Source organism: Solanum stenotomum, chromosome 11 (genome assembly GCF_019186545.1).
Source record: "Solanum stenotomum isolate F172 chromosome 11, ASM1918654v1, whole genome shotgun sequence".
Classification (NCBI taxonomy): Eukaryota; Viridiplantae; Streptophyta; class Magnoliopsida; order Solanales; family Solanaceae; genus Solanum; species Solanum stenotomum.
Genome location: NC_064292.1, coordinates 53,708,821 through 53,730,224, shown reverse-complemented (window position 1 = coordinate 53,730,224; position 21,404 = coordinate 53,708,821). Strand labels below are relative to the sequence as shown.

The following is a 21,404-nucleotide window of genomic DNA, read 5'->3' as shown; positions in this document are numbered from 1 at the left end:
GGAACCCCCTCTAGATACGCCTCTGCTCATTAGATTAAAAAAAAAAAAAGATAAAATCCCCATTATTGAAGTATCAAATTACGAAAAGAACAAATATCATAATATGTTTTTCTATTAGTCAAATTAATTTATAGCTTCTCCTCAACAAATAAAAAAAAACAAAAATCACTTGTAACTCAAAAATATTTTTTCTTTTTTAATAAAAATACCTCAAATCTAAAAAAAAAAGATCGAAAAAAATAAATACTTGTTGCCTCCTAGAGCTACACTTAATAGAGGGCAGCGAAAACTATAATTTATAGGTGGGTTAATCTACTAATACTAAGCTTAATTATGCATAAAGATTGTTTCTTTAAGTACCCATTTAAATTTCTTGGATTTTAACATCACAATTTTAAGCTTTTTTTTGTTCTTCAATGGCTGTATTTTCATCAGGTTTAAGGCGTTTGTATCTCATTTTTTACAATTGGATTGTGTTTTTTGGATGGTAAGTAGAATACCCTTTTGGATTTCTTGTTTGTTTTGCACAATTTTTGGTTTTTTTTTTTTGTTGTTGTTGTTGGTGTGTGATGGATTTTGGGTTTTTGGTGTTTAGGTTTCAAGTGTTTTATTTTGGTGTGAAAACTTTGAAAGAATCTGGGTATGAATATGTCTATGATGCTGTGGAAAAGCCTCTGCTTTTTGCTCAAACTGCTGCTTTTTTTGAGGTAATATCTCAAGCCATGTTTCTATTGTGTTTCTGTGTTAGCACATTAGCACTTACACTGGTTGTTACGTGATGTTTCATAATGTATTGTGTTGTATCATACTGTATTGTTTTAAGTGAAATGCAAATACTGAATGAAGTCTAACAGTTGATTTCTTGTCCATAAATCTTGCTGAACAGATACTTCATAGTCTAGCAGGTATACATTCATTTGATCTGAAGCAATTCTATGTTCTTTGTTTTAGGTAGAACGTTTTATCTATAACAATAACTCGTTTATCTTTCTCTTCATCCTCAAATAAGGTTTGGTAAGGTCTCCAATATCATCAACTCTTCCACAGATAAGTTCAAGATTATACGTAACCTGGGGAATTCTATGGAGTTTTCCCGAGGTTAGTATTTTCCTTGCAGATCACAGTAAAGCATTCCGAAGCTTCTTTACTATTGACTTGACTTGTTGATTACAGGTCCGGAGTCATATACTTGTTAGTTCTCTAGTGATTAGTTGGTCTATTACAGAGGTGAGCCTTGCTTATTCATACAAACCATCAGCACATAAACTCAGATTATTAACATTGGTATTATCGTTATGTTCAACTTCAGATTATTAGATATTCATTTTTTGGCACAAGGGGGAGGCATTTGGTTCTGCACCTTCTTGGCTCTTGTGGTTAAGGTATTACCATTTAACTTGAAGTCATCATTCTAAAAGTCGGAATCCATAAAGTTGAAATCCTGACTACGCCTCTGTTGATGGATATAGTTTCTAGCATGTTCTTATTAAGCTGATTTCCTTACTGCAGGTATAGTACTTTCTTATTGTTGTATCCTATTGGCATCACAAGTGAAGTAGGTCTAATATATAATGCCCTGCCTTACATGAAGGTACCAAGATCCTCTTTTTTGTTTGTTTCTTTCTCACTTAGAAATGGCAATAAACTCATCTTTCTATCCATTGAAGAGGTAGCAAAGAGCTAACCCGCAAGGGTGACCGAGTTGGTTGAGCATGGGAGGTTCGAAACCCCCTGCATGCTTTCTCGGTCGAGGTCGTCACACGGAGCTTGCCTAGTGTAGTTTACCTCTCCTATGTGGCTATTACGCTGAAGCAAGGTTTACCCTGTGCGTACTTGAAGGATAGCTGACTATGTCTTGTTATCAACTTGTTTTTTCGTAGGAATATGGAAAGTATTCTATTAGGATGCCAAACAAATGGAATTTCTCTTTTGATTACTACTATGCAGCATTTGTTTGCCTTGCCATCTATTTACCAGGCAAGAACCATAACATCATTCTCTTACTAAAAGTATCTTCGCATTCAGCTCAAATATGTCAATTCTGTTTATTTACTCGGTTTCTTGGTGAGGGAACTCGGTGACAAAACATCGAGTTTATTACAGTTCCTTTTTAGATTATTATTAGGATAGCCAGAGCAATGATTGACGAAGACGATGTTTGTGAAAATGCAGGCTTTTCTCACCTGTATAGTTACATGCTTGGGCAGAGAAAGAAAGCACTCTCTGAACCAAAAAAGCATAGGACACAGGCGGACTAGCACTGTGGCTCCATCCCTGAGGACACGGTCTATAGGCGGACTAGCATTATGGCTCAAATGACATACTTGAAGAACAAGAGAGTCCTCTCGATCATATGTTTCTTTTCTAGGGAAAAAAGTACCTACCAAATTCAAATAGTCGACTACTTTTGAGTGTAACATTTGGTAGTCATTTAGTTATTGTATCTCAGACAGTACACATGTTTTAAGTTGCACACAGTATACCACAAGTTTACATCAAACAAGATTATCAAGAACATAACGATATGTCGAAAAGGCATCAACTAAATGCTTTAATCAAGGGGACAATATCAGATGATGTAACTTATATCCCAACAATACAATGAAATTTGAAAAAAAGGTTCGTTTTCTTTTCTTCCTAAACTCAAATCAACAATTGACACAGACAAAAGGTTCATGCCAATGCCAGCAATATCTAGTTCAATGCAAAGATAAGTGAATAATCTTACAGATCGTAGACATATAATACCTGCCACAGAGCCAAACCCACCTCCTATGATGCTGGTTAGCAGTTTTGTAAAGAAGACGAATACGTTCACTTATTCTATGTCAATGATGAACTTGCACAGCTTTTCTATGAGAAACCCCACGATACCATCAAACTCTTACTGGTTTCTGTAGAACAGCAGACAAATAAACCTCAGATTTTCCCGAACCATTGATCTTCTCACCAACAATCCATTTAAGCTTTTTGTACCCAAAACGTTCGATCAGCCTCGTTAATGCAGTTTTCTTGTCTTCATTTGAACAAAGAAAGTTATCCAACCAAAACAACCCTCCAGCCCTCAAAACTCTATCAATATCAAACACTAAAAACTCTAATTTCTCAGGACGTCCGCTCACATCCAATACATTTCCCACATGTACCAAATCAAACACATTATCATGAAAGGGAAACCGATGATCTAAACTCAAATACAACGGGAATACACCCCGTGCAGCAATGAACTCATTAAATGGTGCATCGACATTCAACGTAGAAGTAACTATAGTCACATTCCTTTCAGCCATTCTAGCAGCAAATGTACCAGATCCACCACCAATATCAAATCCAATTCTAATTCCACCACCATTTCCCAACATTCCCAATACATCATCAATCAAGAAATCATTTTTCCCTCTACCCTTAACATATCTTTGTCTCTCATACCCACCACTACTTACAACATCAAAACAACCAGCACAATCTCTATTCAATTTCTTAACATTTAAACAAGCAACATTCTTACAACCAAGACCACTCCAACTATAAATCTTTTCACTATAATTTCCCCAAAGTGAATCAGGTAATTTAAGTAAACCAACCTTAGGTATTGTCTTAGCAAAACATCTTCTTCTTGGCAAAGGCTCACAGCCACTAAGAATCAGCTTCTGCCCAAGACTCCAATCATCAGGACAAAGACCATTTACCTTATAATTCATAAACTGAGAAAGCAAATCTAAAGATTTCACACAAGAATGTCCAATAGAAGCAACCATTTCAGTAATCCCAGTTCTTGAATCTTTACCCAAAGGGAGCAAATGGGGTTGCAAGAAATTTCTCACTTCATTTGGAACTTTGGGACTAGAAAGATCAAAACTTTCATACCCTAAAAGCTCTTTTTCCATTTGGGCAAGTTTTTTTTGGGAAGAATCAATTTCTCTTAGAATTAAAGAAACTTGTTCTGAGATTAAAGATATGTTCTTGTGGGTATGTGGGAGTAGTAGATGATGATGGAGATTTTTGGGTGAGGATGTAAAAGCATATAAAGCAAAAAGATTAGTTGTAACAACAGAGAAAAGCATAAGTAGATTTAGAGCTGAAGAACAATATGTAGCTTTATTGAATCTAGCAGTTCCATCACCTATTTTCAAAGAAACAGATCCCATTTTTGCTCCAAACAAACAGCAGCTTGGTGCTAATGCTTTACTTCTATGATTGTAGTAGGAGTTAGCCACTAAATCAGTGAAAATAAGCAAGATGGGAAAGAAGAGGTAGATTTGAGATAAAATTTTATATTAGGAAAGTGAATATGGTGATCTATGTTTTGTCGGTTGTTTGAAGTTTGTTAACAACCAATAGTCTCACAGTTCAGTATTGACTTGTGTGATGAATACAGGTAAGAAACAATAAATAGAAGGAAAAGGGCTTAAATATGCCATCGAACTTTTAGAAAAGACTCATTTATGCTATTCGTTAAAAGTTTTGCTCATATATGTCATTACTGTTAAAGAAAAGGCTCATCCATGCCATTTTTTTAACTCTAGTTTTGCAAAACCATTTCTTTATACCCCAAACATGATTTAACACTTTCTAATTGGAATTTTTGGATCAAATGTATACTTTTTGCTTGTTTTTCTTTAAAAACACCAAGAACACATGAAGAACATAAACAACTCCAAAATTTTCAACATCTTCAATTCTTTATGAAATCATCTAAAATTTCGGCTACACCATTAATTTCTTTTTAAAAAAAAACAAAAATTCTAAAATCATTTGCAGAGTTCAAAAAATTTACCCATATTTAAAAAAAATATTCCAAAAAACGAAAATCAGTCCCAAAATTTCAAAATTTGCTTTGATTCTTGTTTTTAACATTAGATCTTTGTTGACTAGTGTTTTTTGAGTTTATGTTCAAAATTTCAAAGTTTTGGAGAATCTACCATTAAAGAATGTTCAAGTTTTGAAACTTTGAAGAAATTTCAATTGGGTCTTGTTGAGTTAGGTTGAATTCGAGCTCAAAAGAAATTGAGTTTTGGTATCTAGCTCGGAGGGAAACTACTCTTGAAAGTTGAGGCGATTCATGAAGAATTGAATAAGTTTGAAATTTGGGAATTGTTAATGTTCTTTATGTGTTCTTGGTGTTCTTAAGGATGTAGAAGCAAAAAATGTACATTTGATCCAAAAACACCAATAGAAAAGCGTTAAACCATGTTTGGTGTGTAAAAAATGGTTTTGCAAAACCGGAGTTAAAAAGAATGGCATGGATGAGCCTTTTCTTTAACAACAATGGCATAAATGAGTCAAACTTTTAACGGATGGCATAAATGAGCCTTTTCTAAAAGTTCGATGGCATATTTGAGCCTTTTCCCTAAATAGAATGATAATTGTTCCGATTTCTTTAGATTTCATATTTGAACTAATATATGTGTGAATTTTTTATCTGAATTATCATTATATATTGATCAAAATGTATTTCACGTATCAATTGTTTTTTTTTACTTGAACGATGGTGATATTTTAGGTAGAAAACTCGCACACTTGATAGTTGAAATGCGTTTGATAAATAGTTTAGAAAGTTCACACCCCTTATAGTTAAGGTGTATTTTGATAAATAGTTTTGAAAATTCACACACATGATAGTCGAGTTAAGTTATGATAAATAGTTTATTATAAGAAACACATACACACCCAATGGTTCGGATATGAAACTCAAAAAATCAGACGGTTTTTTACGCATGTTTTGAACTATTAAACTATTAATAATAAAGTCTCGAGTTTGAGTTTTCCTAGATATGGGATCACCTTTGTCAAGAATTACCAAACTTTCTTGATATTCTAAATCAAACAAGTAAAAAGGACATCTATTGTTAGTATAGTGGACAAAGTGAACATAGTAATACTCCCTGTGTTCATTTTTACTTGTCTAATTTACACTAATTTAGACTTTGCACTCCTCTTTGAAAATAATGATTGACATATAAATCAAAAGGCACTCAGCAAATCGTAAGCCAAAAATAAAAAAACCAGCACGAGATAAAATAGCCCAAAACCAACATATAAATAAACTAAAGAAAACATAAACTTAACACAAAACATGAACAGAAAAGCAGAGAAAACCCAAAATTTCAAGAACAATCAATAATCAAACTGGAAAAAAAACTAAAAAATTCAAGCTTTTGACACAAAAGCACTTCAACAAATCAAAAACTAAGGTCAACAATTTCATGGCATAAGATGAAAGTAAATAGACTAAACTAGTCGAACTTCAATGCTAACATCAAACACCAATTAAGAACGAAAGAAAAAATGATTCTAACTAACAATTTAATGGCATAAGACGAAAGTAAATAGACTTTCCAAAATTAAAAATTAATTTAAATTATTCAGACAATAATATATTACTACAAATCATCTACTGAAAATTTCAAAATAACCTATGTTTAAATCTGAATATAAATAAAATTATAGTTTACGGTCATCAAGTAAACATTTAATTTTACAACAAAAAAGAAAGGTAAATAATTAACCCTTATAGTTACAAGTTGACAAGTTCAATCAAAAGATTAACAGTGCTAATTATTTAAGCTACTAGATACTTACGATGATATTTATATGAAATATGTGAGACAAATACATGGGATTAATACACCAATTACATACATAATATGAAATTTTTTGGGGTTAGCTTTTACATTAATCTTACATTAATTAATTATAATAATTAGTAGTTACTATTTTTTTCCCTCCATCCGATAACATACAAAAATAGTCACACCTTGCTTTTGATTCCTTTCAGCCTGAGTAAGGTAGCCTGAAATAAATTTAAAAAAAAAGATGAATATACATATAATATCATAAACGGATTCAGAATTTTAAGTTTATGTATTACAAATCTAAGGCATGAAGGTGAACATATAGAGACAAAGTTAAGATTTAAATTTTATGAATACGTTCTAAATTTTAGGATAACTACATCAGGTGTTAGTAGCTAGGTTTTGGATATAATTTTTTTTTTTTACATATTTATGAGTTTCTAAATACAATACAAGATATGAACTAAAGATATTTGGTTCAGTCAAATCCGTATAAAGACTTCCAGCTTCGACAATACATAATCATAAAAAAAAAATTAACACGCAAATAAAGTTTGAGTCAAAATTACTAAACTCGATTACACCCCTAACTTTTGTTGTCAATCAACCTCGTATATACATGTTTTAAACAGTTAAATTACACCAATAATATACAACAACATATTGATAAGTGTAATCCCGCAAGTGAAGTTTGAAAAGGGTGATATGTATGCAGCGTTATCCATACCTTCAAAAGGTAGATACTAGATAGACAACTCGTTTGATCGGAGAATAAGTTATCTCAAGAATAATTCTAGGATTAGTTCTCCAAAGATTGTTATCCCACCCTCAGTATTGAAAAAAATAATACAACAATTTGAAACAAGTTATTTCACGATTTTGTTCTAATCAAACATAGTATAAACTCAATATAAAATTAAGCTTGAGATTAGTTATCCCTTATCCTTCGAACCAAATGAGAAGAAAATTAGAAAAATTAAAGTACTAACCCCAATTTGAGAGAAATATCAGAACTATCATCATCTTGAGGAGGAGGGCCAGTTGAGTTACATGGATTTGTGACTGATTCAGATGATTGGCCTTCTTCATTATTACTATTAAATCCATTTTCTGATTCAAATGCTACTACTACTGGCTCTTTGTATCCATTATTATTATTATTATTAGATATCTCCATCAGCTACAAAAAAAATAATTAAAATAAATAAATCAGCAACAACATTTAAGTACATAATTATTGAAGTCTAGATTAATTTGAATACTTGTGGCATAAGGAAGAAACACTCATTATTAATATTTTTTTATCATTCTAAAAGCTCATTATCAAGATTTTTTTTATTTCAAAAGCTCGAATTCTAGACTTCTGATAATATTAACAAGCTCTATATATGATCCCAATTGTTTTACTTTGTCTTAATTTGGAGTTACTGTGTTTCTTCTTATTTTTTAAAGACCATAGAATTCGATCAGCTTATCGCACTTGACTCATTTTATTGAGTATAATTTTGTCTGTGGAGATTTAGGCAAATAGGAAAAAATCATCTAATTATTTGTAGTTTTACTGAAATTTGAACAAGACACCTTGGAGAATTTCAGAAATTACTTAGCTAACTGAAATTTCACCTTATTGGCATATCTAACTTATACAAGTTTTTGTACAAAAGTTAAAAGACTCTTTTGATGAAAGAATTCAAGATCGCTATTCAAAATTATAGTAAAACATTCAATTTTTATCTCACGTCTATTTTTCACGAAAAAATTTACATACCTGTTGCCTTAATTTTTCGTTTTCTTCCATTAGTTGCATGCCCTGTTGATTTTTCACAATATTAATTATCAGCCTCGACGAAATCCAAGTAAAATTATGATATAAGAATTTTTACACAATCAAATCACTTAAAACGATAATATTCCTAACCTTTTGTTGGAGTTGGTTGATCTCTCTCATTATTTTATCACCCTGATATATGGATAAAGCAAGTTGTGTAAGAACAATCGATCATAACTTGTTACAACATATTAAATTATTATACTAATAACATAAAATATATATTTTATAATGTCAATATATATAAGTTAAATCTCAACCTTTCTCTCTATGACGCGGCTCAATCCAGTTTCAAGAGATCTCTCCAATTGTTGCAACTCTTCAATATTTAGTCCTTGAAGTTCTTCTCCCCTCATTTGCCTGTTAACCGATGCTACTTGTTAGAGAACTTCTAATACTATTATTATTATCGTAATTTGTTTATATATATAATTTGTCTCTCTTTTACTTTTATTTGACGCATGTGATGATATTATGAATTGAACTAAAAAGAACAGTGATAATTCATATAGTCGATTTCATATGTAACTATGAATATACCTTAATCGATGACTTCTTTCGGAAATTTCCTTGCTTAATCTGGAGTAATTGCTATTCTCTACAAGCTGCAAACAATATAAACAAAATGTTTGTTGAAAAAAATCCAAAATTATAAAAAGAAAAAAAAATGTAATTAAGATTTAAATAAATGGATTAAGAAACTAATTAATTACCTGAAGTTCAAGTGATGGTTGATCCAATTTTTCCAAATTTTTGGAATGCAAATCACGCCTCTCAAGAATTTGTTTCATGCTTTATGAGAAAAAAAAGAATTTTTAAGATCTTATGTAAATCGTTGAACTGTACAATTATATATAGTTATCTTTTATGTGATTGATTATGATATCGATGCATAAATATTAAAATCCTTGAAGAATGTATGTGTCATGTATCCAATATGTTAGGGACACATGAGCATAACATCAAAGAAAATAAAAGACATTTGTAATTTTTTGAGAAGAAAATTAACTTCAGATCTAACTTAATTTCAAAAGAAAAAAATATTGCTCAACACCGATACAAACAACTTATCCCTCAACTAACGTGGGATAGATAACACCTCTTCCCCCACCCAAGCAGGCCTATCAACTTAACAACATACTAATAGCAAGTGACAAGCCTGACTCAACTTTAAAAGTAATTAGCCTATGAGATATAAGATTATCCAAGACTATAAAAAGACGATCATTTCATCTCTTAGCTAATATATGAGACACTAAGTATCAAGGATGATAAATAAGTGAATTACAAAAAAATCAAATTACTGAATCATAGACTATTTATATATATTTAGTGAACATTTTAGCACAAATACAAGGTTTTCACTAATCTTATGGATTCTCATAATCCGTAGCTAGAATTCTAACTTTCTTATAACATTTACATATATATATCCAATGATTATAGTGGGGATAGTTATTATTGTTCCCTCCTTATCAGGTTGAGTATGAAAATATAGTCCCTACTCCCTACAATAAAGTGTGTTTTATGTGGAATATTTTATTGCAAATTCAAATTAATAGAGTTCATAAATAATCGTTCTCAAATATCAAAGATCGAGGAAAAAAAACAATTATTTTATATATCATACACAATAACCTCAAAAAAATAGCTCATCAAATTTGTTCCTTTTTACCTATACCATACAAAAAACCATAAAATTCCTAAAATATGCTCTTTTTTCCCCAATGGAAAGGAGTTTGTCCTATCCACCATAAATATATAGTTCCCATGATAATTTTTTATTTTTATAATATAAGATATGATATTATTGCCTTTATGTGAAACAGATAAGATATGGTGGTCCTTTCGATAACAATATCCAGCTAAATTTATTCTCTTTTTAGATAATAAAAAATTAAGGATTTAATCAGAAATATTTGTACTAGTAGTTCAAATTAATTAATTATAATAAGTTAATATTCTTTTTTCATTGTTATATCAAGCATACAATAACAACTATTTGTTGTTACAAGTCAATTTAATTAAACAATGTAAAAAACATTATACTCAGATTGTATATAAAAGTTTGAACTCCATAAATAAAATTGTTATATATATATATATATATATATTCTGTAGATCCTTCAATAATGTAATTGTGTACAAAAATACATATTTCAATCCAAAGAAAGTAGAATCTTCAATGAACATATCGGATCATTAAAAGATAATATATTTTGAAAGAATCTGATATGATGTAACAATATTTTTGAAGAATCTGAACGACATCAATTCTTATAACCCTTTAACTAATAACTACTTCCTACACCACTCATTTTGTGTTTGTATTTTTGTTTATTCTCTCTTTTTTCCTGATTTCTTTTCCAAATTTTTTTTATAGTTTTTAGAACTTTGTTTTTTTCTGCAAAATTCAAGATTTTTCCATTAATAATACCTCAAAAAAAGAGTCAATAAATGACACAAAATAGAAAGTTTCGTGAGGTGGGTTGCTCAGTAGTTGCTAAATATGGAAAGTGTTTATGTTATGTGAAAATCATTGTGAAAACCATGGAGTAATTAATAAGTAAATTAACTTGACAAAAATAGCAACTTGACTTCTATACAAATTAAACTATGTAACTTAACTGGTATTATAACAAATTAAAGTGAATTTGATAAATATTATTAGTGCACATAATTATTAAATCATATATAGAAGAGATTAGCAAACAATTAGAGCGGAGCTACAACTTTGTATGCGGGTATGATTGAATCTAATAGCTTTGGATCAAACCCAAAATATAAAATTTCACGTTTCATATATAAATAATTTATCGAAAATTCAACAAATTAAATTTCTAAAATTCATAACTCATATAACTATGAACAATTCTTCTCAATCATAACTAACTTAAGACACCCACTTGCAAACAAAAGCGAAGCTATAAATTTGCCTACGAATTCAACAAAACTTAATAACCTTTAAATCAAACCCTAAATTTATATCTAAAAATCCATTTAATGTAATCAATAATTTATCAAAAACTCAATACACACTATTTACAAAAATCCAAAACTCAATATTATAATCTTAAATATTCTTCTCAATCATGACCAACCAAAGACACCCATTTAGAAATACCCAAAAATTAAAAAATACTCCATTTCTCATAAAAATTAACAAAAATCATAACTTTGATTTACACTTCTTAAACCTAAAATCTATTAGAAAGAGCCTCTCTACCCTATAAAAATAAAGGTAAAATACACATAGCCATAACTCTACTCAAACTCCACTTCTAAAATTTCACTGAATACATTATTATTTTTATAATTAACCAAAAATCATTACCTTTATACTTAATTTTTTTTAAGTCGAGAGTCTATCTGAAACAGCTACTCTACCTCACACACAAAAATAGGGATAATTAGGTGATCTAGTACATACTAGCTTCCCCGTACCCCGAGATTTCACTGAATATGTTATTGTTTTTATAATTAAGTAATCAAGAAAATGATGATGAGCATACCTTGAGTTAGAATAGTCAAATAATTTGCCAGTAGAAGAGAAAATGATGAGAGCAACATCAGCATCACAAAGAACAGAAAGTTCTTCAGCTTTCTTGAATAAACCTCTTCTTCTCTTTGAAAATGTAACTTGTCTTGCTGTGGAGTTATCTATTTTCTTGATCTGAATTTTTTCTCTAGCCATTAGGGGTTTTTTTTTCTCTTTTTAATTTTCCAAAAATAGAACTAAGAGAGTTAAGAAGGAAGAGGGAATTTATAAAAGAGGGAACAAAGAATAAACCAGAATACAAAGAAATGTGTGTGTGTGTGTGTGTGTGTGATGACCTAATTGTAGAGAGGGGGTTGGGGGTTTGTTTGAGGGTGGGGGGGGAGGGTTAGATAGGCAAAAGTTTCTACTTATAGAGATTGTGTATATATTAGGCAAGAAAAAAAATGTATATCTTGATTAATTCTTCATTAATTTTATAATGTATAAGATATTTTGTTCGTCTCATATTAATTGTCTACTTTCTCTTTTAAATGTCACATTAGTTAGAAATCATAAATATTTTAAGAATTTTTTTGAGACTTTACAGACTTGTTTACACTTTCGAAAAGAATTAATAGTAATGAAGAAATGGGGGAAATATAAGTAATTCTATTGTAATTGTGTACATTGACAAATAATTTAGAACAATTATTTTTAGTAATATAGATAACTAATATGGAACGGAGAGAGTAATATTATCCATCTAGACTAGGATATATTTAGTGCATTTTAACGTGTTATAGACGGTAATTTAAGTTTATTTTGTCATGATTTATGTTTCAAGATTTGTTTTTAGTTTGTTTTAATAAAGAAATCTACTTTAATTATTTTAAATAATCTAATTATTTTTTATTTTATTTTCAATCAGATAATTTGCAATGACATGCATATTTAAAAGTTATTTTAGATAGTAAATTTTAAAAACTTTACATTATTTCTTAAATTTCGTATTCAATTAAGTACTAATTTCGCTTTTTTTTTACAAACGGTTACGACTTACGCGTAATAATTAATAGTTATGGATAAAAAAAAAAGAATTTATTTAGTAATAATAATAATAATTTTATTAATAAGATAGACTATCTATTACAAATAGCTAAATCCCAGAAACAGAAGGTTTAAAGAAACGAAAAAAACTTTTGAGAAAGTTGGAAACATTTTTGCCAAAATAAAAAGAATAAAAACCCTATAAGGAAAGAGAAAAGAAATTGGAATAAGAAAAAATAAAATAAAATTGGGGATAGCAAAAAGAGTCCTTAATTTGGCCATAAATTTTGGTATTTTTACAATTCAGGTATCAAATCCACCCAATTTAGATACTAGAACTTCTAATAAAGAAAAGGTACGGATAGGCTAAAAAGCATTTGATTCTTATCTCTTTTTTAACTTAGGGTCCTTAGCTGATTTTTTATTTTTATGGTTTTCCGCCTGGTGTTTGGAGCCTACATTGGAGTCTTGACTAAATCTGGATCGCGCACTGTAGAATCATTCGGGATGGCACTTCCAATAAGATTCTCTACATACTCAGGGCTCGAACCTGAAATCTCTAGTTAAGGGTGAAGCAGTCACACCACTACATTACAACCCATGTTGATTAGGGTCCTTAGCTGATTAGAATTATATAAATATATTATTTATAATAATGTAAGTATTAGTTATATGGTATTTATCGTATGGGTGTATATTTGTTCGTTTATCTTCTATCCTACTTAAGATAATACACTAATTCCCTCATAATTTATACATGTATTAATTAAGCGATTTTCTAAACAACAAATCAATCATCATATTAATTTTATGTGTAACTAACTTATCTTTTAACTAAATACCAAACATTACACAACTTATATAGAAACTAATACATGAATGCTTTGTTTCTTTACTTAACGATGAATTTTTGACCAAAATAAGCTATTTTTAAAACCAATTCACCAAACTAATACGCTTTTTAAATTTTTTACAAAAGTAGTATAAACGTACTTCATGGTAACGTTTTAGGTTTTTTTTTATTTTAAAAATTCAACAGACAGAAAAGCTGACGGATCTGACGACGTTAAATGAATAAACGTTACTATGAGTAACGTTTTAGGTGCAAAACGTTACTATGAATAACGTTTTAAGTGTAAAACGTTACCCACATATTTTTAAAAAAAAATGAATTGTGGTCATGTGGACCTTTTATTCATTCATATCTACAAATGTCACCATCCAAACAAAACAAAAATACCAAAAGAAGATACAAAATGAACTTTCCAAAATACATTGGTTAGTCCAGATCTACAACTATAGTGGTTTTGAGAAATCTTCTTCTTTCACTTCATCTCAGCCCCTTCAGCTTCTTTCCAGGTATGTGTCCAAGTCCATTTCCAAGATTTTGCAGCTATGAATTGAGCTCCCTGACGTTCTTGTTCCTCTCTTTGCAGCGAGGTAGTCACCCTTGGTGGCGATTGACCGGAATACCAACAACCCCAGCATCACTCAGATCCAGCTCACCGGTGACTAGGGAGTTCTTAGTAAGCAATTTAATCTTTGTTGTGTTGTACTCCACCATGTCTTGTATCATGCCTTCTTTTCCTTAACTGTTAGTGTTGCAACTAGACGGAGAGATCATCAATTTTATCTTTGAATCCCTGTATGAATGTTATATTTTATTCATGTGTACGCTCTGTTCACTGATTCTTGATTGGCCTAGTTCAGGTCAAAACCTAATTTCGTGGATAAATTGTAGCTCTTCTATTTCAAAATCAATTTTGGGGATTTCTTGTTATATCGAGTTTCACGATAAATTATGGCTATAAATCTTTCGAAAAGCTTGGAATCAAGTTAGTTTTTCTGTGTTAGAGCCTTGAGGTATGTTTTTTTTCCTTACAAAATAGTAGAAGGAATGCTTGAATTTTAGAATTTCTATCTTCTCGAATTTACATCATTTTGGTTATATAGAATAATCACTCAAGAAATTCTGATTTGTATGTTGTGTTTTTATTTTGAATTGATGCATCTTGTTGCTGCAAAGAGAAACAATGAAAAAAATATTCACATATGGAATGGAAGACTATAACAGGTTGACCTGCAATCTGCCTCTACTAAAATTGAGTTCATTTTCCAAATCTTTAATGAAACATTAGGTGACAGTACATTTATTTTGATTTGCTTGTTATATTTTGAACTAACATTAATATTTAATTTACTTTTATGTGTTTTTCATTTTAATAGATACGTATATGGCTGGTTATAGTGCATACCAATTGGATCCCGGTCCACTTGAACTATCAGTATTAACTCAACAACTTACCCATAGGTCACGGGATATATGGGATGGAAATGTTAATGTGATTTTAAATACGAGGAGGTGTGATGGAAAATTTTGGGACCTCGTAAAGAAATATCCCATTCATCCACGAGTCTTAGAAGTAATTGAATTATCAGGATTATATGGTGTTTATAGATCAAATCGACCTAGTATTGATCGTAGCTTGATCACTTCACTAGTAGAGAGATGGCGTCCTGAGACTCATACGTTTCACTTTAGGACGGGTGAGGCGACAATCACCTTGCAAGATGTAAAAGTGTTGTATGGCTTACCTGTGAATGGTGATCCAGTACTTGGTGATGAGTCGATAAGGATCATAGGGGATTGGCAAAATATTTGTCAAAGATTGTTAGGTTTTATTCCACGTCCTCAAGACTTCAATCGTAGTAGCCCCAAAGTAACTGCACTTAATGCACATATGCTCGAGCAACTACAGTTACCTGACTTGGCAACACAAGATATGATCAATCAAATGGCTAGATGTTACATGTTTTGGATGATTGCTGGTATGATGATGGCAGATACATCTGGCAACTATTTAAAGCTTATGTTCCTTCCTATGCTCAAGGATCTCAATGTAGTTAGCTCTTATAGTTGGGGTAGTGCAACCTTAGCGTGCTTGTATCGATTTCTCTGTAAGGCCTCACAGAGTAACCAAAACGAGATAGCTGGATTTCTACCACTACTCCAGGTATATTTAATAACTACATCAATTATTTATAAATATTTCTTATAGTTTATAATCTCATAATTATATATTTATATATTATGTTTAGATTTGGGCATGGGAGAGAGTTATTGTCCTCAAACCTCAGGTAATAGCACAAAGGGACACCGAAAATAATTTTCTTGCTGGTTTACCTAGGGGTCCACGTGCTACTAGATGGTTTGCACATTTTAGTTGGACTGATACCACTAAGCATGTGTTGAAAGTTTTTAGGGATGCACTTGATTCCATGACAGAGGATCAGGTATGATGGTATACATATTTTTTAAAAATTTTTATGTATATATTGTAGTTGAAACTCATTTCTTTTCTCTTTATGTAATTTATTTGGGAACCATATTCGGATGACTTAATTGAGAATCTTCCTGATTATTGTCGAATTGGACGAGACATATGGCGTGTTAGAGCTCCAATTTTTTGTTGGGATGTTGTCGAGGTTCACTTGCCTGATCAAGCTATGAGACAATTTGGATTGAAACAAACGATACCAACTTCATTTCTATTTGACGCCACACATTTTCACCATGATCGTAGGGGCAGACCAAATACAAATTGGAAGTTGGAGCATGCACAATGGTTGCCTTTTTGGAACCAACGACTTCAATATATTTGTGATGCATCGCTCAATCGTGAACCACTTCGATATGATGACTCTTACCTTATTTGGTTCAGACGCATTACTCGTCTTGTTATCGGTAATCCTACTCAGCGTCCTCAACAACAAGAAGGTTATGTACCAAATTCAATGGCATATGAAACAATGGTATGTATTAGATTTCGTGTGTTTGTGATTTATCTTTTGAGGATATATCAATGGCAAGGTAAATATTACTTCTTCTCGAAAATTTTGACTTGGAAATTGTTACCTGTGTTTTTTTCTTAGAAAATATTATATAAGTGCTTCAAATTGATCTTTGTTTGAGCATCTGTTAGAAAAAAGAATCGAAAATACTTGTTAGAAAAAGAATTGATCTTTGTGTAGGTGCGTCATATTCATTCCATGGTTGATAGAGCGAGAGCACTTGGTGATCAGCCATCAGTGGAGGATTTATACATATTTCGTGCAATGGTCCGGAATGAAGGAGAAAAATGTTTGACATATGTGCACGAGGCTGATAGGATTAATGTACAAGGCGATTATAGAAGAGATGAGGTACATGATAATCATTTACATTCCCCTGTTCGTAGGCGAGGAAAAGGTGGTGTTGCTGGTAGGATGGCTCGTGCTGTTGAGAAAGGACGAGCGCCTATTGAAATGGACAAATCAGTCTCCGATAATAATCACACAACTTCTGATATTGGTTCAATTTCAAGGGGCCAAACTCAGGAGTTCACTCCTGGGGCATCAGGTATGACATATCAACCAACAAATATTGATATTGTCCCATACACGACGTCACAAATATTAAGGAATCCAAGTCTTTCGTCACTTGAGAATGTATTTGATGGTTCTCGGCCTCAATATTTTGATAATGCCCCCAATTTTAACTCGTCACCTGGGCTGCCAATGTCCATTGAGACCCCTGATGTTGTTAATCATTTAGAGGACTCCAACAATAATATAGAAAGTAATGAGTTGGATGATTCCAACGATGAAGTGGAGAATGCAAACGAATGTAGTGAACCATCAGTGAATGAGAAACGTACAATTTTTCCTAAGCGTTGTGGGACTGGTACTATTAACATCTTTATATTATTTTTTGACATAAATGCTCCTCTTTTTAGTTGAATAATTGAAAATTACCCTTGCTTGTCAGGGAGTCACTACCTTCGCCAGCATGGCAAAAAGAAACAAGCAAAGAGAAACAAATAACTGTAATTGAGAGGATTCATTGTACTCGTCCTCCCTCTCCTCTCTCTTCTCCCTTGGGTTTGCAGATCCATCTCTCTCCTCTTTTCCTTTGCTCTTTCTCGAAACACCGCAGGTACTATGCATTCTCTGTTTCTTATCTTCCCTTTGAATTATTTGGTTAGCCATTACTTGCAGGTACTATGCATTCTCTGTTTCACTGTAACTAAGATTGCTAATATCAAGAATGAATGCTACTTAGATCTTCATTAAACTTTTATAAAGGTTGTCTTAATTTCTTTACTGTGTGAATTTTTTTTTCCTTGTAGCTGTTAGATACAGTTGAAGAATAATATATTACATTTTATTTATGCTTCAACTAGTGATATATTCTCTTAAGTCAATCATTGTAGCTTTCATTTGCTGAGAACTGTTCAAGATTTATGGGTTTTGGGACATGTTCTACAGTGAGATATTTAGTTTGTCTCCCGAGTATTTCCATTATGCTGTAGACCTACTTTGGGTCCTAATTATATTCTTTGTTCCAGTATAATGATCTCCCCTGCGAGCTTGTGCAAAGCTATTTGGATGAAGTAAATGACATCAATTTGTGGCGTTGGATTTCAATTTTGGAGTTTCTACTCGAGAGTTGTGTGTCCCGACATTTATTGGACCATGAAGTATTGAAAGAGAAAGAAGTGAAAAATCATGTAAATCAATCTTGTATTAGTTGTGTGTCCAATTATATAATATCAAACATTTCGAGTTGTTTGAAGTATTAGCAATCTGAGCATTTCTAAGTTAAGTTTGGTTTTTCCTCTACATTTCTCAGTTTATGCAGTAGATAACTTTATGCACTAATAATTTTTTCTCTATTAGCAATCTGTAAATCTGAAAATCTGGAAATCTAGAAATCTGGAAATCTGTAAATCTGTAAATCTGGAAATTAACACTAATAATTTTTCCTCTATTAGCAATCTGGAAATCTGTAAATCTGGAAATTAACACTAATAATTTTTCCTCTATTAGCAATCTGGAAATTAACACTAATAATTTTTCCTCTATTAGCAATCTGGAAATTCACACTAATAATTTTTCCTCTATTAGTAATCTGGAAATTAACACTAATAATTTTTCCTCTATTAGCAATCTGAAAATCTGGAAAAATTTATGCACTAATAGCATAATTGCAAAAGATTAATGATTATTTGAGTTACATTACAGTAGATAACTGAAAGGAAATTAACACAATTAGACATCGACCCATAACTATTCACTTAAATTTAATTACGATTGGGACATCGACGCCTATCATGTCCAGTCTGCCTACATAATCCACAATCTTGCTCATACACTGTAAAACCACGATCCATTTCATTAGGTATTCTAGTTGTTCTTGGCCGATTAGGACGACGATAGAATTCATTACTTCTCATTGTAAAACTTGGAGATGGCCAATATGCCTCATGACCAATAGGTGAGAATGACCGAGAATATGTTGCAACATAACTCTCTATTGTGAAATGCTCGCTAACAAAATTTCTAGCTAGCCCTCCCATTCTATCAGTTACCTTCATGACATGTGAACATGGGAAGTGCAAATTAACCCATTTTTCACAATCACATTTTCTTTCATTCAGTGAAACACAATGAGGATTACCACCAGTACCATCAACTTGTATAGATCTAACCTCGTATACCCCTGTGGGTATATTCCAATCAAAAACAAAATGCCTTTTTGAACTTTCATAGTTCTTCTCCCACTTTATTTTGAACCTCCCAATCCATAAGTCATTTTGTTCTGCAAGTTGGTGCGCTATTTGAGACCTACGGGTATACCGTTCTATAGTTTGCTCCAATGAAAGTCTAACCATAGCAGTGACAGGCAAACCTCGTGCTTTTTTCAACACTCCATTGAACGACTCTGAAAGATTTGTTGTCAACACTCCCCATCTTTTTCCACCATTATGGCTAACAGTCCATTTGTCCAAAGGAATTTCCATGAGGTATTCATGTGCTTCGACATTTTCTTCTCTAATATGCCACATCAAGGATTCAAACTTCCTTACTTGATGAGCTGAAGCAGCCCTCCACATCAATCTGATGAGGTCCTTGTCTGGAAATTTAGATTGAAAGTTGCTCTTCAGATGCCTTATGCAAAATCGATGGAAGGCTTGAGGCTCTTGAAATCGCCGCAACTCCTGCAAACTAGTCAAGATTCATTTTGCCCTATCAGATATAACACATACATCTTATCTACTTTTTATCACATGTGCACTCAAATTTCTAAAAAACCACTTCCATGCCTCTTTTGACTCTTTGTCTACAATAGCAAACGCTAAAGGAAGAATGTTATCATTTCCATCAATTCCAACAGCAATTAATAATTTGATCTCATACTTTCCATAAATATGAGTTCCATCTACTGAAATAACAGGGCGACATGTTTGGAATCCATCTATGCATGGCTTGAAAGCCCAAAATACAAATTTAAAAGTTTTTACCTCTGATGAACTCATAGACTCTTCGTGTTTCCATTCCACAATTGTTCCACGGTTAAAGTGTTGAAAAGCTGCAAAAAATTTAGGTAGGTCACTAAATGATTTTTCAAAGTCACCATACACCAATTCAAATGTGCGTTGACGTCCAAGCCACGCTTTTCTGTATGTCACTTGATGACCAAATTTTTCATGAACCTTTGAAATGACATCTACCACCAAGTACTTAGGATTTTTTCTAATTTGATTTAGAAACAGTGATGCAATCAAATTGGTATTTAGATTGGCGTGACCACTAGAAAGCCCTTCAGTCTCACATCTATGATTTTCAACATATTTTCCTATCTTCCAAAGGCTATCTCCAACTTTTCGACCTCGAAGAAACCACAAGCAACCCAATAAACTATAAAACTTACATCTCACAACCCATAGACTCTTGGTAGATGTTACCACCTTGAACTCCTTATTTTTGTGCAAATTCCAAATCGTTACCGCCCGTTTCAACTTTTCTTTACTACTAAAAAACATACTTTTTTTCAAATCCTTTTTTGCTTCCTCAGACCAAATTGAACATTATTCCATCTCAGATTCACATGTAGACATGAAAATGTCTTCCTCATTCTCTAATGTCCTGAAATAGTGTATGTCATGATTTTGTATTTCAGACACGCCTTGCTTATGATTATGAAGATTTACACCATTCTGAGAAAAATCTCTAATATCATTGATATCTTCATCAGGTTCACTTTCATCACCATCTTTTGGAGGTTCATCTTCCTCCGAACTTTCATCTCTAATTTCAGCATTTACATCATTATATAGATCAACATTGGTCTCATTATTTCTGTAAAAAAATATTAGTTAAATTCTAGCAAAATTATAAATATAGAAGCTTGTTTTAAAAGTGATAATTTATACTCTAAAAGGTTATTTCTTCTATCAATAAGAGATAATTTATATATACTGACAATAAAATTATCTTATTAAATTGTTACACTAAAATTCAATAAAATATAGATTTGTTGTTTTACCTGGCCTCATAATCTCAATGACTATTATCAATATGCATTTGACTACTTGACCCTTCACCAAATGATCGATGACCATGCATCGACAATTGTTGGAATGGTGGTTGAACA

At 31.8% G+C, this 21,404-nt stretch overlaps 3 protein-coding genes, 1 long non-coding RNA gene and 1 pseudogene across 4 annotated transcripts; 3 read left to right on the top strand and 2 right to left on the bottom strand.

Moving 5' to 3' along the window:
* Positions 1 to 406: 406 nt before the first annotated feature.
* On the top strand, positions 407 to 2,429 carry LOC125844434 (very-long-chain (3R)-3-hydroxyacyl-CoA dehydratase PASTICCINO 2A-like; annotated as a pseudogene).
* Positions 2,430 to 2,525: 96 nt separating this feature from the next.
* On the bottom strand, positions 2,526 to 4,306 carry LOC125844433 (probable methyltransferase At1g29790). The gene has a single exon (XM_049523747.1). The coding sequence runs from the start codon at positions 4,146 to 4,148 to the stop codon at positions 2,877 to 2,879; it is 1,272 nt and encodes a 423-aa protein (XP_049379704.1). The 5' UTR covers positions 4,149 to 4,306; the 3' UTR covers positions 2,526 to 2,876.
* Positions 4,307 to 6,617: 2,311 nt separating this feature from the next.
* Positions 6,618 to 12,209, bottom strand: LOC125845326 (MADS-box protein JOINTLESS). Its single transcript, XM_049524812.1, has 8 exons — positions 11,916 to 12,209; positions 9,117 to 9,195; positions 8,944 to 9,008; positions 8,664 to 8,763; positions 8,494 to 8,535; positions 8,344 to 8,385; positions 7,565 to 7,755; positions 6,618 to 6,793 (listed from the first exon to the last, which is right to left on the bottom strand). The coding sequence occupies exons 1-8, from the start codon at positions 12,095 to 12,097 to the stop codon at positions 6,775 to 6,777; spliced, it is 720 nt and encodes a 239-aa protein (XP_049380769.1). The 5' UTR covers positions 12,098 to 12,209; the 3' UTR covers positions 6,618 to 6,774.
* A 1,942-nt stretch (positions 12,210 to 14,151) lies between these two features.
* LOC125846072 (serine/threonine-protein phosphatase 7 long form homolog) lies at positions 14,152 to 17,707 on the top strand. The gene is made up of 6 exons (XM_049525528.1): positions 14,152 to 14,287; positions 14,365 to 14,791; positions 15,155 to 15,942; positions 16,028 to 16,222; positions 16,301 to 16,741; positions 16,961 to 17,707. Exons 3-6 carry the CDS (start codon positions 15,163 to 15,165, stop codon positions 17,705 to 17,707), a joined length of 2,163 nt encoding a protein of 720 aa, XP_049381485.1. The 5' UTR covers positions 14,152 to 14,287; positions 14,365 to 14,791; positions 15,155 to 15,162.
* Positions 17,708 to 17,768: 61 nt separating this feature from the next.
* Positions 17,769 to 18,572, top strand: LOC125844527 (uncharacterized). Its single transcript, XR_007444156.1, has 2 exons — positions 17,769 to 17,903; positions 18,316 to 18,572. It is a non-coding gene; the product is annotated as an uncharacterized LOC125844527 (long non-coding RNA).
* Positions 18,573 to 21,404: the final 2,832 nt, after the last annotated feature.

Coding starts and splice junctions, on each gene's coding strand:
- LOC125844433 (XM_049523747.1), bottom strand. CDS start 4,148: ATGGGATCTGTTTCTTTGAAAATAGGTGATGGAACTGCTAGATTCAAT.
- LOC125845326 (XM_049524812.1), bottom strand. CDS start 12,097: ATGGCTAGAGAAAAAATTCAGATCAAGAAAATAGATAACTCCACAGCA. Junction 8,764..8,943: donor GAAAGAAGTCATCGATTAAG/GTATATTCATAG, acceptor ATCGGTTAACAG/GCAAATGAGGGGAGAAGAAC. Junction 7,756..8,343: donor ACGAAAAATTAAGGCAACAG/GTATGTAAATTT, acceptor TTTTTTTTGTAG/CTGATGGAGATATCTAATAA.
- LOC125846072 (XM_049525528.1), top strand. CDS start 15,163: ATGGCTGGTTATAGTGCATACCAATTGGATCCCGGTCCACTTGAACTA. Junction 16,223..16,300: donor ATTCCATGACAGAGGATCAG/GTATGATGGTAT, acceptor CTCTTTATGTAA/TTTATTTGGGAACCATATTC. Junction 16,742..16,960: donor CAATGGCATATGAAACAATG/GTATGTATTAGA, acceptor ATCTTTGTGTAG/GTGCGTCATATTCATTCCAT.